Source organism: Palaemon carinicauda, chromosome 6 (genome assembly GCF_036898095.1).
Source record: "Palaemon carinicauda isolate YSFRI2023 chromosome 6, ASM3689809v2, whole genome shotgun sequence".
In the NCBI taxonomy this organism is placed as follows: Eukaryota; Metazoa; Arthropoda; class Malacostraca; order Decapoda; family Palaemonidae; genus Palaemon; species Palaemon carinicauda.
Window position 1 is genome coordinate 7095560 of NC_090730.1, and position 16290 is coordinate 7111849.

Consider the following 16290-nt stretch of genomic DNA (forward strand, 5'->3'; position numbering starts at 1 on the left):
ATATATATATTTATATACATACTGTATATATATACTGTATATGTATATATATATATATATATATATATATATATATATATATATATATATATATATATATATATATATATATATATATATATAGTTTAAATTTTTTTTTTATTTTCACAGCATACACCATGGAAACAGTCAAATCTAATAGAAACAAAAGTGTTCCTGACAAATGTGAATGCCCCAGTGAGATAACTCCACAAAAAATAAATGAGGACAGCATAAAGCAAATATCAGCAGATAAAAACATATCTTTGGAAATGCAAAACAATTTGACATTAAAAGAGCCATTAAAACAATTTACTTACAATATACACGAGAAGCAAGATGAATCCGAGGCAGAAACTGACTGGCATAATGTCCTTGATGTTGTTGCACAGATTGATAGTAAAGACAAAAGTTCTGATATGGAACAATGTACAGAAAAAGATTTTGCAATTAAAAATATGAAAAAGATAGATGATATTCCACTGAAATTTGATGAAATGCCTCCTGAACCAAGTTGGACAACAGTATCACATGTTGTTGTGAAAGATGCAAAGGATAATTCAATATCTGACAAGGTATATCACTATGAAGATAAAGGACTTCCACAAAGACATGTTAACAGGAGATCTTCATGTCCCGAGAACCATTATTTTTCTAATATTCACAAGAAACTAAACAATCCCGTCCTTGATGTTATGCCAGAGTGTGACTATAAAAACAATGAAAACTCTGACGAAGGAGAAAGTACAGAAATAGAATCAACAATTTCAGACTGGAAGAAGGTAGACTCTATTCCACTGAAATTTGATGAACTGCCTCCAGAGCCACGTTGGGAAACTGTATCAAATGTTGTTGTGAAAAATAAAAAGAATAATTCAATATCTGACAAGAAATATGACTATGGAGAAAAAGTACTTCAACAAAGACATGCAAATAGGAGATCTTCATGTCCTGATAACCGGTATTCCAAAGAAACAAAAAGGGAGAAACCCTTGCAAATGAAAGTGTCAAAAGATGAAATGAGGGATGGGAGCTGGAATAGAGGTAATAAATTAGAAGACCTTGAACAAAAGGATAATTCCTACAGATATCACAGAGACACAAATCACATGCACCATGATCAATATTACCCTTACCAAAGAAGTTCTACATCCTTTACTAGTCCTCAAATGAGCAGTGTTCCTTATCGTCCTCGTGATCCAAGTCCTGATTACGATTAAATTCATACATATAAGTAACTTTATGTATTTCAAACTATTGCATCTGAATACACTTTAACAGGACTAAGATACACATATTAAAGAAACAAGAGATTCACTAAAACACAACTATGTGATATGGTAAACATTTACATGTAACAAACTGTCAAACAATTGTAAGTACTGCACTGTACCTAACTACATACTTTTAAAATACCCTTAACATTCAATCAATATTTCGTCTTTATATAAAAACCTAGACTGATATCTAACAATTGATCACAGTCTTTAATTCAGCACTCAATTAATATTTGCTAAAATAAGTAAATGTTCGACAAGAATAAGTTTACTAAACTTTCTAGAATTGTAGTAATATATTGGTGGCAAATAACAACGTAATGCTCATTATTTGGTGGATAATGTATATTTTTGTGATGCAAAATAAAAAATGATTGCACATTAGTTTCGGCAAGTATTTTTGGAAATGGTAATTGCTTATGAATGCTCCATAGATATAGTAGGCAAATTAGTACTGTACTGTACTTTACAATGAATGAAGTTAGAGAAAGATGTAACATTAACAATAAGTCTTGTTATGGGAGTTCTATTTCTTATCTTCAATTGCTGGTAATGATATACTGTATGATACTATAAAGTATATTTGATTTTGTTTAGATTAGATGATTGAATTTCAACTAAAAAGCGCAGTGCTGGAGCCTGTGAGAATATTCAGCAACACTGTATCTAGGGTAAAACAGCAGAATTACACTATCAGGAAAGTAAGATGTTGGAGAGCAAGATGGAAGAAAGGAAGCAAGAACACAGAAGGATATAAAGCAAGTGCAGCTAGGATTCAAAAGAACACTGCAAAAGCCATTAAATAATGCTTACAGTGCCCAAGATGAGATGCACTAATAGTCTTAACAGCTTAAAGGGTTTAATTTGGTTTGTATCACCATATTCCTTTACTGTTCTGTTTCTACAGTACAGTGCATTGATTGAGAAATGGACCATTTTCATTGTACTCACCAGCATTTCTTTTTATTTGGGTAATTTTAAACATTTTCATTCAAGTTCTGTTCAGTATTGTGAGAATAAAACTAACATATAACAGAGCAATTTACTCATCTTGGGGTGTTGGAATTTATCTGGAATGCTATTTGGATCCATATACAATAACTATTTCCTTACTGTAGCATCTTTAATAAATATTCTAATTTATTGAATGATTTTCATTTACTTGATTCAAGTAATACCCCTCTTTACGTTGTTTTGTCTTACATCATTTCCGGCTTTGTGTCGCTCATCCTTAAATATTAAACACAAGTAGAATCCACATAATGCTATTTTATGTCATACAATAAGTGAAAAATGGTTAAAATAAAAATAAACAAAATTATATAAATAAAAAGAAAATACATACATTTAATATTAAAATACTGCAGTAGTATACGTAGGGAGAAAACTTTATAAATATAACAAATTTGTAAGTAATATGATATTTTGATTATAAAATAAATTTTTGAATATACTTACCCGGTGAATATATAATAGCTGACGTCTCCGACGGCTCGACAGAATTCAAAAACTCGCGAGCGATCGCCATGAAGGTAGCGGGTGTGCCCACCAGCGCCGACTATCGGTCAGATACCGCATATACATGTAAACAGCTCCAGTTCTTCTCATCCCGCTGGGTCTCTATCGGGGAGGAAGGGGGGGCCTTTAATTTATATATTCACCGGGTAAGTATATTCAAAAATTTATTTTATAATCAAAATATAATTTTTAAATATTAAACTTAGCCGGTGAATATATAATAGCTGATTCACACCCATGGTGGTGGGTAGAGACCAGTATTAATACAGTTTACGGCGTATATGCTTAGAGTTTTTGACAGTTATATCATAACAAAACCCAAATAAATATAGGTACCTAGTAAGGAAGCAGACTCTAACGATTACTCTGCCTTGTTAGTCCGCTTTCCTCACGAAGCCCAGCCATCCTCTTAGGATGCTGAAAGACTCCCAGGAGCTGAAGTATCTAGGGCGACAACCCATACAACAGGACCTCATCAAAACCCTTAATCTGGGCGCTCTCAAGAAATGACATTTGACCACCCGCCAAATCAAAAAGGATGCGAAAGGCTTCTTAGCCTTCCGTACAACCCAATTAAAAACATTTCAAGAGAAGATTAAAAGGATATTGGAATTAAGGGAATGTAGTGGTAGAACCCTTACCCACTACTGCACTCGCTGCAACGAATGGACCCAGTGTGTAGCAGTCCTCATAAAGAGTCTGGACATCTTTTAAGTAAAATGACGCGAATACCAACTTGCTTCTCCAAACGGTCGCGTCCATAATACTTCGCAGAGATCTGTTTTGCTTAAAGGCCACAGAAGTTGCTATAGTTCTTACTTCGTGCGTCTTAACCTTAAGCAAGCAACGATCTTTTTCACTCAAGTGAGAATGAGCCTCTCGGATTAAAAATCTAATAAAATATGACAAAGCATTCTTTGACATAGGCAATGAAGGCTTCTTAACTGAGCACCACAAAGCCTCAGATCCACCTCGTAATGATTTAGTCCGAGCTAAATAAAACTTCAGAGCTCTAACTGGACACATCACTTTTTCAAGCTCGTTGCCTACGATCTCTGACAGGCAAGGTATATCAAATGACTTAGGCCAAGGACGAGAAGGCAGTTCATTTTTGGCCAAGAAAACCAAGCTGAAGTGAACATGTGGCTTTATCTGTAGAAAAGCCGATGTTCCTACTGAAGGCATGGATCTCACTGACCCTTTTAGCCGAAGCCAAGCACACTAAGAAAAGCGTCTTGAGGGTGAGATCCTTCAGGGAGGCTGAATGTAATGGCTCAAACCTGTCGGACATTAGGAACCTTAGGACCACGTCTAAGTTCCATCCAGGAGTTGTCATACGACGCTCCTTAGAGGTCTCGAAGGACTTAAGGAGATCTTGGAGATCTTGATTATTGGACAGATCTAAGCCTCTATGTCTGAACACAGATGCCAACATGCTCCTGTAGCCCTTAATAGTGGGCGCTGAGAGGGAGCGAACATTTCTCAGATGTAGGAGAAAGTCTGCAATTTGGGATACAGAGGTACTGGAAGAGGAAATGGATGATGACTTGCACCAGTCTCTAAAGACTTCCCACTTCGACTGATAGACCTTGATGGTGGTTGCTCTCCTAGCTCTCGCAATCGTTCTGGCTGCCCCCTTCGAAAATCCTCTAGCTCTTGAGAGTCTTTCGATAGTCTGAAGGCAGTCAGACGAAGCGCGGGGAGGCTTTGATGAAGACTCCTTACGTGGCTGCCGTAAGAGATCCATCCTTAAAGGTAAACTCCTTGGAACGTCTACCAGCCATTGAAGTACCTCTGTTACTCACTCTCTCGCGGGCCAGAGTGGAGCAACCAATGTCAACCTGGTCCCTTCGTGAGAGGTGAACTTCTGCAGCACCTTGTCTAGGATCTTGAAAGGTGGAAAGGCATAAACGTCCAGGTGAGACCAGTCCAGCAGAAAAGCATCTATGTGAGCTGCCTCTGGATCTGGAACTGGAAAGCAGTAAGTCGAGCGCCTCTTTGTCAGAGAGAGTAGCAAAAAGATCTATGGTGGGTAGACCCCATGTCATCCATAGCTTCTCGCACAGTCTTACGCAACATCCACTCCATGGAGAAGACTTGTCCTCTTCTGCTGAGGCCGTCCGCCAAGACATTCATTTCTGCACAAATCTCGCCAAAGGAGAGATGTTACTGCCTTAAAAGGAGTTCCTTCTGATCCGTGGATCAAAGAACCGAGCCTTCCAGACTGTCCAGTGGAGCTCCCTAACCCAAATCCGCTGAATCTGAAAACAACACATGGTTTGGGTTCTTGATCGCAAGAGAAAGACCTTCTCGAAGTCTGATGTTGCTGTCCCACCAAGTCAGACATGTCTAGACTGAGTTGGAGATTGGGAAAGAGATACTCACTAAGCCCTTCTCCTTGTTCCAATGTTTAGGTGAAATAGGAAAGGGCATAGGTTGAGTCTCCCCAGAGAGATAAACTACTCCAGCGATGAAAGAGTTCCCACGAGGCTAGTTCAAACTCTTACAGAGCAACTGTTTTTCTCTTGCAAGTGAAGGACTTTTAACAGAGCTTGTTCCATTCTTGCGGGAGACGAAAAGGGTCGAAAAATCAGACACTGTATCTCCATTCCCAAAAAAAGAATAGTCTGGGATGGGATACTGTAAGTTACGACTTCTCTACGTTCACTATGAGACCTAGCTCCTTGGTTAGGTCTAATGTCCATTAGAGGCTCTCCAGACAGCGATATAATGACGAACGCCCTGATTAGCCAGTCGTCAAAATAAAGGGAGGCTCTGAATCCTCAAAAAATGTAGAAAGCTTGCTACATTTTGCAAGGGCCTTGTAAAAACAAGAGGAGCAGGAATGAGGTCGGAGTACAGTGCTCGACAGTGGTACATTACTTTCCCGTCCACAAACCTCAGATGTAGTTGAAAGTTTGGATGAATCGGGATGTGGAAGTATGCATCCTGAAGGTCGAGAGAGACCATCCAGTCGCCTTCCATTAATGCTGTCAAGACAGCTTGGTAGACTTCATCGTGAAGTTTGTCTTGACAATGAACACATTGAGCGCACTTGCATCTTACGTACTCCTGCAGTGAACGTGGCTGCCAGATCATTGGAGCCATCCCTGATAGTCTTGTTCCTGCAGAGAACGTGGCTGTCAGATCATTGGAGCCATCCCTGATAGCCTTGTTTATGCATGACATAATTGTACAGCAAAACTTCAAACGCTCAAAAAACTCCTAACAGGAGATGGTCTAGCTCTGAAACCGACCATAAAATCTTGGAGCGTCTCATGGCCAGGCGCCAGGGAGAGTCTATGAGGCTTGAGAAGTCTATCTGGGCAGAGGCAGGAACTCCCAAGCCGAGAACTTCTCCCGTGTCATACCAGACGCTCGCTCTATAAGCCAGTTTAAAAGGAGGGAAAGCAAAGGCGGTCTCCCCCAAACTCCTCCTGGTGATCAACCAGTCGCCTAGCAAACGTAAAGCTCTCTTAGAAGAGCGAGAGAGCACTTGCTTAGAAAACAACGGCTTTGAAGTAGCTAGGCCTAGTGTAAACTCTGACGTTTAGGCGAACGAGGAGCAGCAGTTACAAAATGGTCAGGACAAAGATCCTTAAAAATCAGCATGATTTATTAAAGTCCATAGAGGGCTGAGCAGCTTTAGGCTCCTCTCCGTCTGACAGAGTCCCCAAGGGAATATCAGTAGGAGGAGGATCAGCAACTTCCTCATCTGAAGGAACCTCGTCCGACAATTGCCGAGTCTCAAGCAAGGGAGAGACCTGCCGTGGTGGCAATGCTTGACAAGCAGAGTCCACACGCAAAGGAGCATCAGTAGCAGTCAAGGACGCTATGTCATGTAACTGCTTAAAGGACTGACCAGCAACAACAACAGGTGCGGGAGGACGCTCGACGTCAAGTCGAGATTGCCTTGACTGCCTAGATAGAGCAGTTAAAACAACTCTTGACTGCGGTGCTTGACGTTCAACGTCAAAACAAGGCAACTGAGCTGGTTGGCGAACGTCCTGAACGTCAACACGAGACTGCGGCAGCGGCTGAACGTCAACACGAGGCTGCGGCAGCGGCTGAAAGTCAACACGGGACTGCAGCGAGTAAGGATCCAAGTCACGTGACTGACGTGATAAACTACTGACATCACGTTTCATAACGTCAAACGGACGAGTAAATGCTCATTTGGGCGGCTGACAGCCAGAGTCTCGTTTAGTGTAACGGCGACTCGAAAGCGAAGGTTCATCGTGAACCTGCTCAACGTCATACTTCTCCATAAGGGAGGCAAGCTTAGTCTGCATGTCCTGCAGGACAACCCATTTAGGATCAACAGGAGCCGGGACGGGCCGAGACGATGGTAACGTCTGTGTTGGCAAAACATTGCCTTTACCGCGACCCTCGGACCCCGTGTTACGCTTGCGTTTAATAGGCGAATCGTCTTCCGACGACTGCAAAGGGTCAGAGCTGTCCCCATGGCTACAGCCAGGACGCTGGACCTGTCCTGAATGGACTGACTTCCGCTTTAAGGGTCTAGAAACTTTGCTCCAAGATTTCTTTTGCGAGAAGCCTTCGGATGACGAGGAGAAAAACAGCCTCGCTCGTCTTATGGTAGGGGCGATCTTGCTAGACACGCCCGATACCATAGAGGGAACGTTTGTTCGTTGGTTAAAGCCTCTTGTCCCCATAAGTCCTACGACATTACTTCTCCCTGGTAGCATGGGAGCCTGAAAGAGGTCTCCGACTAGGTGAACGACAAGCACGAACAGACGAACCCTCGGTCGCAACACTAAAAAACACTTTGCGCAATTATCACTTTATCACTACGACTTTCTGTTTTTGCACTTACTTCACTGAAATCGTATTTTTCAAATAATTTCACATTAGGCATGAATAAAACTGATTTCTACCTGAAGCATGCAATTCTCCCCTACATCAAAAGGTTATAATTGCGAAATAAGTCGTATAATGTAAGCACATTAATACAAGCAAAAATCAGTAAACATATATATCGAATAAAACGGAAATATATAAAGTTAAAAGGATCAGTGGCTGGGGAGGAGACTAAACACTAAAAACGTTTTATCCTTTCTCCCCGTACAGAGACTTGGGACGAGAGTAAAAAACTGACTCGAGAACAACGTTACTCGCTTGGGACAAGAATAAAGATCGGAACGTTCTCTCTTCCTCTCTCTCTCTCCGTCTCTCTCTCTCTCTCTCTTGATTTCACACAGAAGAGAAAAGCCCACTCACCCTTCGTCAATAAACAGGTTATTTGACCAAAGGAAAAAACTGAAAGGACTAAGAAATTGAAAATTAACAAGTTCCTTTAAATTAGTATTTAAAACATTTCAGTTTGAAAGAAGAATGAACAAAACGTCAAAATCGATTTACTCTTTCTGCAAAGTGAAACCGTGATTCTCTCTTTCTCTATCGTAACGATAGAGCGCAAACTGCATAGCATAAATAAACCAAACGTTAGTTCATCTTTGAAACAGCACGAAGACTATTCAAAGAAAATCTTTCATAAAATATCTACTAAAAAAAATTCATTTAATAACTCTTACAGAGCAAATGATTTAAACTTAACGAAAATAAAAGTTGAATGGGCTCAACGTTGTTTAACTTCGGTTTCCAAGTTAGGACCGCCTACTCTCGGACTAGGGGAGGAATAGGTAAGGCCGCATATAAACAAAACATTAAAATTTATCTTGATGTTTAGAATAAATGGAAAGCTAATCGAAGAGGCCTAATAAAGGCGGGTGAGATATAAAATATATAGAGGAAAATCTATAATTAACAACAACAATTCATAACGTGATAAGATAATTGCTAAAAACCTAAAACACACTTCCGTACACTAAGGGAAGGGTCGGCCATTTTTACTCTATGGAAAAAAACCAGAGATAAAAGAGCAAGGGCAAAACACTTTTACTCTCCTTTCAAAAGCATTTCTTTTGAGGATAGTATTGAATAATCCAACACGGCGAAAGCAATAAAACCAAAACCAAGTACTTCACCAATTCGGTAGAAAACTCGAGGTCATAATAGCGAGTGGAATTGACTTGTCGATGAAACCGACAGAGAAGAACTGGAGCTGTTTACATGTATATGCGGTATCTGACCGATAGTCGGCGCTGGTGGGCACACCCGCTACCTTCATGGCGATCGCTCGCAAGTTTTTGAATTCTGTCGAGCCGTCGGAGACGTCAGCTATTATATATTCACCGGCTAAGTTTAATATTTAAAATTGTATTTTTCCTAGTACACAAACCTGGAGCTATTTACACCCTATAAATAGCGGATGGTCGGCCAAAAGGGTTAATCCATCAAGGTTCTGGAACCAAGGGTCCAAGAAAGTTGGTGTTGTACCTGCACTATAATTTGAATCTTTATAGCTATAAAGAACTAAGCCCTTTATGTAATCTCTGAAACCTCTCTCACATAAAACACAAATGTTTGTATTCACGTGAGAACAACCTTGATTCATATACCCTTTTCCTTGTCTAAACCTACACTGTTCTTCCATATTAAATGCTTTTGTTATACATCTCACTTTGTTGATCAAACGCCTACCATATTGAACAACTTCCCTCTACTGTACTCTTCACCTTCCCTGATATACTAAGTAATGCAGTGACCATATAAAGTACTTCTTACAGTCACTTCTGTCATATTTGATTTTATACAGCGGACATATTATTTCTCACGTTCATTCATTTGTAACTTTTCTTACATATTGTACATATATTCCTTGCAAACTCTAGCTAGTCAATCAGTAACACAAGCGTTCAATACTTCATAACTGAATATTTTTGTTAATCTTAAAAACATGTTCTTTCCATTCTTCTATTTACTAACCCTTAGAATCCAATGCCTTATTCTACGTTCAGGTATTCTTACTCTCCTGAGCCCATATGACATATCTTATGTACAGTAACTTGATCTTTCTTTGATCATTTACTCTTCCAAATGTTTGCAAATATTTACTTTAAAGCTATATATGCAAATGAAAATAAAATTTATTCGCATAAACAATAAACAATATCTTAAATTCTTAGTTTAACTACTGAGGAGTTGAGTAGAATGTACCAAAAAAAAAAAAGTATGATCTTTTCTCTTTCTAACAAACTACATCCAGAAATACTTTTGGATGGGCTTATGATTCCTATCATGGAATCTTGCAAGCTCCTAATAATTCTATTACACCAAATCTCTCCAACAATTCCTTTTTCATAACATAATTGCCCGATGATATTCAGCCAAGAAACTCAACATTCTAAGTTTACGCTTATCACAGTCTCCTTGGTTTACTTTGTCTGTGTTCATGTATCTATTGCATGGAGCATTACTGTATTGATTTTTTGTACATACATTTTTTTTGTACATCCTTTACAAATACAGTACGACAATTTTTATTCACCAGTAATCTCTTAGTCTTTTTCTTTCCATTTTATCCGTACTGTCTCCACTCCTTGCTGCTCTCTACTCCAGCTTCACACTCCAGTCTCTCTCCAGGGTAACATAAACATTCTACCTATTCAAAGATTTGCCCATTTATCACAACAGGGTTCTCAAATAAAATTATCCCTTATTTGCTCATGTACATTTTAGTCCTCAATGTAGATTTTGTACTTCTGATACAATCTGTTACATTTATTACACTGCATTTCACTCTTTGCTTCCTTTTCAATCTCTTTTAGTTTAGCTTTGCTTTACATTGATTTTCAGTCTTCTCTTTTCCATTCAATCTTATTAATATATCACCATAGGAAACTTTAGGAGATAAAAACTCTTTACTTAATGTTTATTATAACTAACTTATTACAGATTTAATTTTTTTGGGGGGATTGATAAATTCTAATGATAGCTTTGTATTTCTCACATTCTTGAGACATTCCTATTTAGTGAGGGATGTAGATGTTAGAGGTGGTAGATACTGCATGTGTTTTTCAAATCTTTCCATTATCTGTCTTCTTTAAGTATCTAAGAACTTTAGAAGATAGAACCTCTCAGCATGCATTTTATATTACATTACCATTTTTTTTCTCATTTCCCATAATGCAAATTATCAACAATCATCAATCAAAGGTATACTTGGATAATTTGTTACTTGAATTATATCAATAGTTGTACAAATAATGGTGAAGCAGCAGGAAATTGCATAAATTCTATTTCACACTTTTCATGCTGTAGATGTTTCAGGAGGTAGGTCAACTATTTTTTGTACTAAATTCATTTGTGTCACAAGCTTGAAATGATTCTTCAGGTACATTACTTTTGTACTAGAAAATTTAGTCAGCTACTAAATCAAATGCTCTTTCTCTGCATTAAATGATGCATATCTATTTGCTGATAAGTGATGGATCACTGGTCATGTAGTATTAATGGAAATTAAAATACGGATAAAGTACCCAAGTGTGCAGCCCCTGAGGTTAGATAGACTGAAATTTACAGTACCTTGGTTTAAGAGTTTAATTTGTTTTGGGAATGAGACTGCAACCAAAAATGCTCGTATTCTAGACAATTAAACAACTGTTATGAAAATATATAGTATGCTTATTCTAAAGAGACTGGAGAGAAAGATTGATGAAAAACTGAGAGATGAACAAGCAGGATTTTGATGGCATTTGTGGACAATGAAAAAGCCTTTGATAGTGCGCACTGGCCAATTTTGTGGAGTCTTGCGTTATTATGGAATTCCTCTTAAACATGTGAATTTGATTAAGTCTGTTTATGAGCATGGCAAGTGGAAAGTTAATGTTAATGGAGTCTTATCAAATGAATTTCCAGAGAACAGCAGAGTACTCCAAGGAAATGTGTTGTCCTCTATGTTGTTTATCCTTCTCATGGATTTGGTGATGTGTAGAACAGTCAGAGATGGTGGAGAAGGATTGGACTGGATTAGCAATAGGAAATTAGCAGACCTAGAATATGCTGATGATGCTGTCCTTATTAGCAGAACACCACCGGATTTGCAATGCTTTATACCAGAATGAATGAAATATCACATGAGGTTAGGTTCAAGATAAATAGAAGAAAGACAAAGATGATGAAAACGGAATACGTAATGGAAAATGAAATATCATTGGCAGGAGAAAGGATTAATGAGGCAGAATGATTTAAACATTTAGGAACCATGATCTCCAATACAGGGTCTTAAAAAAGTAAAACAGAAAATGGCCAGGTTAAGTAAAATTTGGAAATCAAATCGCCTTAAATTACATATAAAAATCTGATTATACATCAGTTTAGTGAGATCGGTGTTACCACATGGACAAGTCATGGTATGACAATGAAACAATTAGAAATGAAATTGTAAGAGAGATTACTCGAGTGCCATATAAGGATGAGATCATGATGAGGGGTAGATGGAGATGGTTTGGGCATGCTCTTCGCACTCTCCAAGAGATTAGTTCATTAAACATTCAGCTGGGCTCCAAAAGGCACTAGAAGAATTGGAAGACCTAGTCCTACAGGGCTGAGGACTATGAAGTGTTAAGTAGGAGATGATGAATGGAGAAGTATCGAATTAAAAGCCCTTAGCGTCAATAGGCGTATGATGATGATGATGATGATAGGTCAGAAAAAATTATTTTAATGTGACACTCTTTTTGCTATGGAACACGCATCAATTCATCAATGGGTTTGATTTGTTTTAATTTGTTACCCAATTTATTATTTCACAAAGATGGCTATATATAAAATAAAATGGGTTATATGGATCTTAAATACAGTACAGGTAGTCGTCAACTTATGACCAAGATAGGGACCAATAGACACGTCATAAGTCGACCCGGACGTATGTCAAATTTAAAAAAGTGAAGTTCCTGTAGATTTAATATGTTGTGTCACAATTTGGCAATCATTAAGTCCTATTTTATCAATATTTTCTTAATCATTATTTCATTTTCTTGTTTCATAAGATATCAAATGCTCTATAAAAGTATTTTTGCAATGTACCTTTCTATTTCAGTAGCATTTTAATAATCACAACTACTAACTTTTTTTTTTCACCTTTGGTAGAGATCAGCTGATCTGAAGGCCTCACAACCGTATCGAGAGAGTGAGTATTGTTTATATAATTTCTTGATTCATTTGAAATATTGTCATGATAAATATTAGAACAGCACCAATATGTTACAGGATATCATAGTTTCCAATCATTATTATTAGTTATCATACAAATACGTTCTCTATCTTTCTCTGTGCGCGTACGTTTAGTTAATTTTTAAAGCTTCATGCAGTATTTAATTTTCAGTTCATTACTAAGCCTTCATACTTCATCACAATTAATTTTGTTTTACTTTCAGTAGGCATCAGCTGATCTCAGGGTCATGCTACTTTATTGCGATTATGCGAATAACACGTAGTGAAGTTTATATAATTTTCTTAACTTATTCGAAATCTTCATATTTCTTTAAACATTATTGGAAATTCTTTGTATCATTACTACATGTTTCGATGATGGGAATAATAAGATTACTTGGTAACACACCAAAAAAGATATAATTTGGTTTGCTAACGTGCCTTCCGCTTGAAATATAATGTCACCGGATACGTGACGTGAACTCGACAAAGAATGACTTGCGAAATATGTAAAACCCATTTCTTTTTTCTTGCAAGAAATGAACGAAAATTCAGACTTACCAAGCAAAAGTACTTTAATTTTATAATGTAAAAGAAAATATATAATTTCTAAGAAAATATTTGTCCTATTGGTGTACTTCCATTAGATAAATATTGATCTATTATCAGAGATGAAATAAAACTAGCATAGAGCCAAATTTACGCTAATTAGTACTCAAAATAACCGATACAGACCCATGAAGTACTTTGTCTTATTACTTGATATTTTCATAATGGTAATACTAATACTAATCTTTAGCCTATTGGAAGGAAATCACTATAATGTCCGCTCGCTTTCCACCAGTATATGATGTCTCCTGGCAAATGATATGAACCCGATGGATATTAAAACTTTTCTATTTTCTACTGAAAATGGATACTGTATATTATCAATAAAAGAAAATACTAACTTACCAAGATAAATCAGTTTATTTTTGTACAAAATAGATTATTCCCAAGAAAATATTTGTTTTATCAGTGTATAATTTCTGACATACTTGTGATATCAGCCCAGTGAAAAAATGGTCGTAAAGTCGAACAGTCATAAGTCGCATAGGTTGTAAGTCGGCGACTACCTGTAGCTACTTGTAGGCATGGCTGTTTGGTCTGTTTTGACTGCTTCGTCAACAGCTTTATTTTCCTAATTACCTTTATGATGCGGGATCTATCATAACTCAAGATTTGAATGAACTCTACAGTATATATATACTGTACTTGTAGAATAAAAACCCAAGTTTTTCATACCTAAATCATTATTTCAATGAAATACATTATGGCAAAAAAGATGGCAATCAACCTGACACCATATCTGGCATATCTGGAATTTCTTCTTTAATGTATGGAACGCTAAGGGTGGGAGAAGTGTAATTGCTTTTCATTTCCATCAATGTTTGTTGTCTTGTCACATGACCCTGAAAAAGAATCTTATTTATTCCAACAGAAAAATTAAAGTTAAAATGTCTTCCCTAAACGTGAAATAAAGATTTATGTACAGTATATTTTAAACAATAATTACATTCAAAGTTACAAATTATATAAAAAGTTTCTCAAGTCTTAATAGATGGTACAGATATAAAATAAAAAAAATAGATTTTTCTACATACAATATAATTCCCTAGTTTAGTCCTGTGGTCACCAGCTCCTTAGATACTTTGAAATTTGGCACTAGAATGAATGGTCGACTATACTAACCATCAGCTAGTTTTACAGTAGACTTTCCACATAATATTTTTATACAATTCCATCAGTTCGGTGTCTTAAATCTGCGGTCACCAGTTCCTTACACACTGAGATTTAGTAATCGCTCACTCTTTGCATGATACTAACATATTTTTTCAGAGCTGTGAAGATTACAATTACCACTTATATATGAGTTATTAATTTATAATATTGTCATTATAGAGAGCTTTGATTATTATGATGATCTTTTGATTATGAACCCTAGATAAATGTGTCTTGGCTTTTTTTCAATAAGGATACTCCTAATACTAATATTAATATTACTTGCTAAGCTACAACCCTAGTTGGAAAAGCAGGATACTATAAGCCCACAGGCTCCATCAGGGAAAATAACCCAGTGTGGAAAAGAAACATGGAAAAATAGCATATTATAAGAACAGTAATATTAAAATAAATATTTCCTAAATAAACTATAAAAACTTCAACAAAACAAGGGGAAGAGAAATAAGATAAAATAGTGAGTCCGAGTGTACCCTCAAGCCTACATCAGAAATGAAGCAGACTTAACCAGTCAATTCCAATACTGGGGAAATAGTTAATCCTTGGTCAGTACATCAAATGCTAATACTGTATAATAAAGGGATTTTGACGAAGGAAAAATCCCTTTTCTGGGGAGAGACCTGTGGCGCCCGGTGAAAAGAAGTCCTTCTTGTATATCTTTTCTGATAAAACCTTCCAATTATACCAGAGAAAGATAAAAGCATGGAATGCTGAGGTTACAACCCTCGCGCGAGCACACATCACATTCTAATATTTTGGAAGACTAGTATTGGAAGCCTATCAACCATAATAAATGATTATTTGTTAGCTCTTGCCTTCACACAGTTAAGCATGAAATGAGTTCTTTCCATGGTCTACTAAACTGTACATTACATTAATGAACTCCCATCAAGGCTGAGTCTTTATCTATCTTCTTTTCCACAGTTTCCTTTTCTTTCTTATAGACCTTCATCCTGCCACTTTAACATTTACTGTTTTCTGACCAACTATTCTTATCCCATCTCAGTTTTCAGTCTTTTTTCATTTCTGGGCATGAAATTTCTCTACAAATTCCTCATTTGTAATGTGATCTTCCCACCATAAGGTAATTTCAAGGTACAGTGATTTCAGGCCACTCTCAGAAATGCCATGGCCCATGCCGCGGAGGAAACACTAGGCTACACCACCAAAAAACGGCAAGATTAGTTTGATGAGAATGATGCTACCATCTCTCTTCTCATTGAAACCAAACGACAAGCACGCCTGACTTTGGAAAACCAACCAACAGCAGCTAACAAATGTGCTCACAAGGTGGCTGAAGCTGGTTGCCAAAGAGGGATCCGTGAAGCCCAGAACACCTGGTGGCAAAGAAAAGCTGCAGAACTACTGAGTTTCGCTGACCAACGTGACCTGCGCAGCTTCTATGCAGCAACAAAGAAATATTCGGTCCCACACGGTCATCAGTGGGCAGCCTGAAGGACGCGGATGGGGCCACGACCATCACTGACAGCGAGGGCATCCTGGCCAGGTGGAGGTCTCACTTTGAGAACCTCCTCAATGACCAAGCAGACACCCCAGACGATCTCCTGCGAATGACCCCGCAGCATCCCGTCCGTCACTGGATGGCACTACCACCCCCCAT

The 16290-nt window shown here is 37.6% G+C and overlaps 2 protein-coding genes across 4 annotated transcripts in view; one reads left to right on the forward strand and one right to left on the reverse strand.

Annotated features, from left to right (window-relative positions):
• LOC137642407 (uncharacterized) overlaps nucleotides 1-2529 on the forward strand; it is a 15115-nt gene extending 12586 nt beyond the window's left edge. For both annotated transcript variants that reach the window (XM_068374951.1, XM_068374950.1), the window contains exon 3: nucleotides 151-2529. In XM_068374951.1, the coding sequence (XP_068231052.1) occupies nucleotides 159-1238 (1080 nt within the window). In that variant the 5' untranslated portion in view covers nucleotides 151-158 and the 3' untranslated portion in view covers nucleotides 1239-2529. The remainder of the gene's footprint in view (nucleotides 1-150) is intronic.
• Nucleotides 2530-11469: 8940 nt separating this feature from the next.
• The window catches only part of LOC137642406 (uncharacterized), a 96118-nt gene continuing 91297 nt past the window's right edge, over nucleotides 11470-16290 (reverse strand). For both annotated transcript variants that reach the window (XM_068374949.1, XM_068374947.1), the window contains exon 12: nucleotides 11470-14341. In XM_068374949.1, coding sequence (XP_068231050.1) covers nucleotides 14222-14341 — 120 coding nt within the window. In that variant the 3' untranslated portion in view covers nucleotides 11470-14221. The remainder of the gene's footprint in view (nucleotides 14342-16290) is intronic.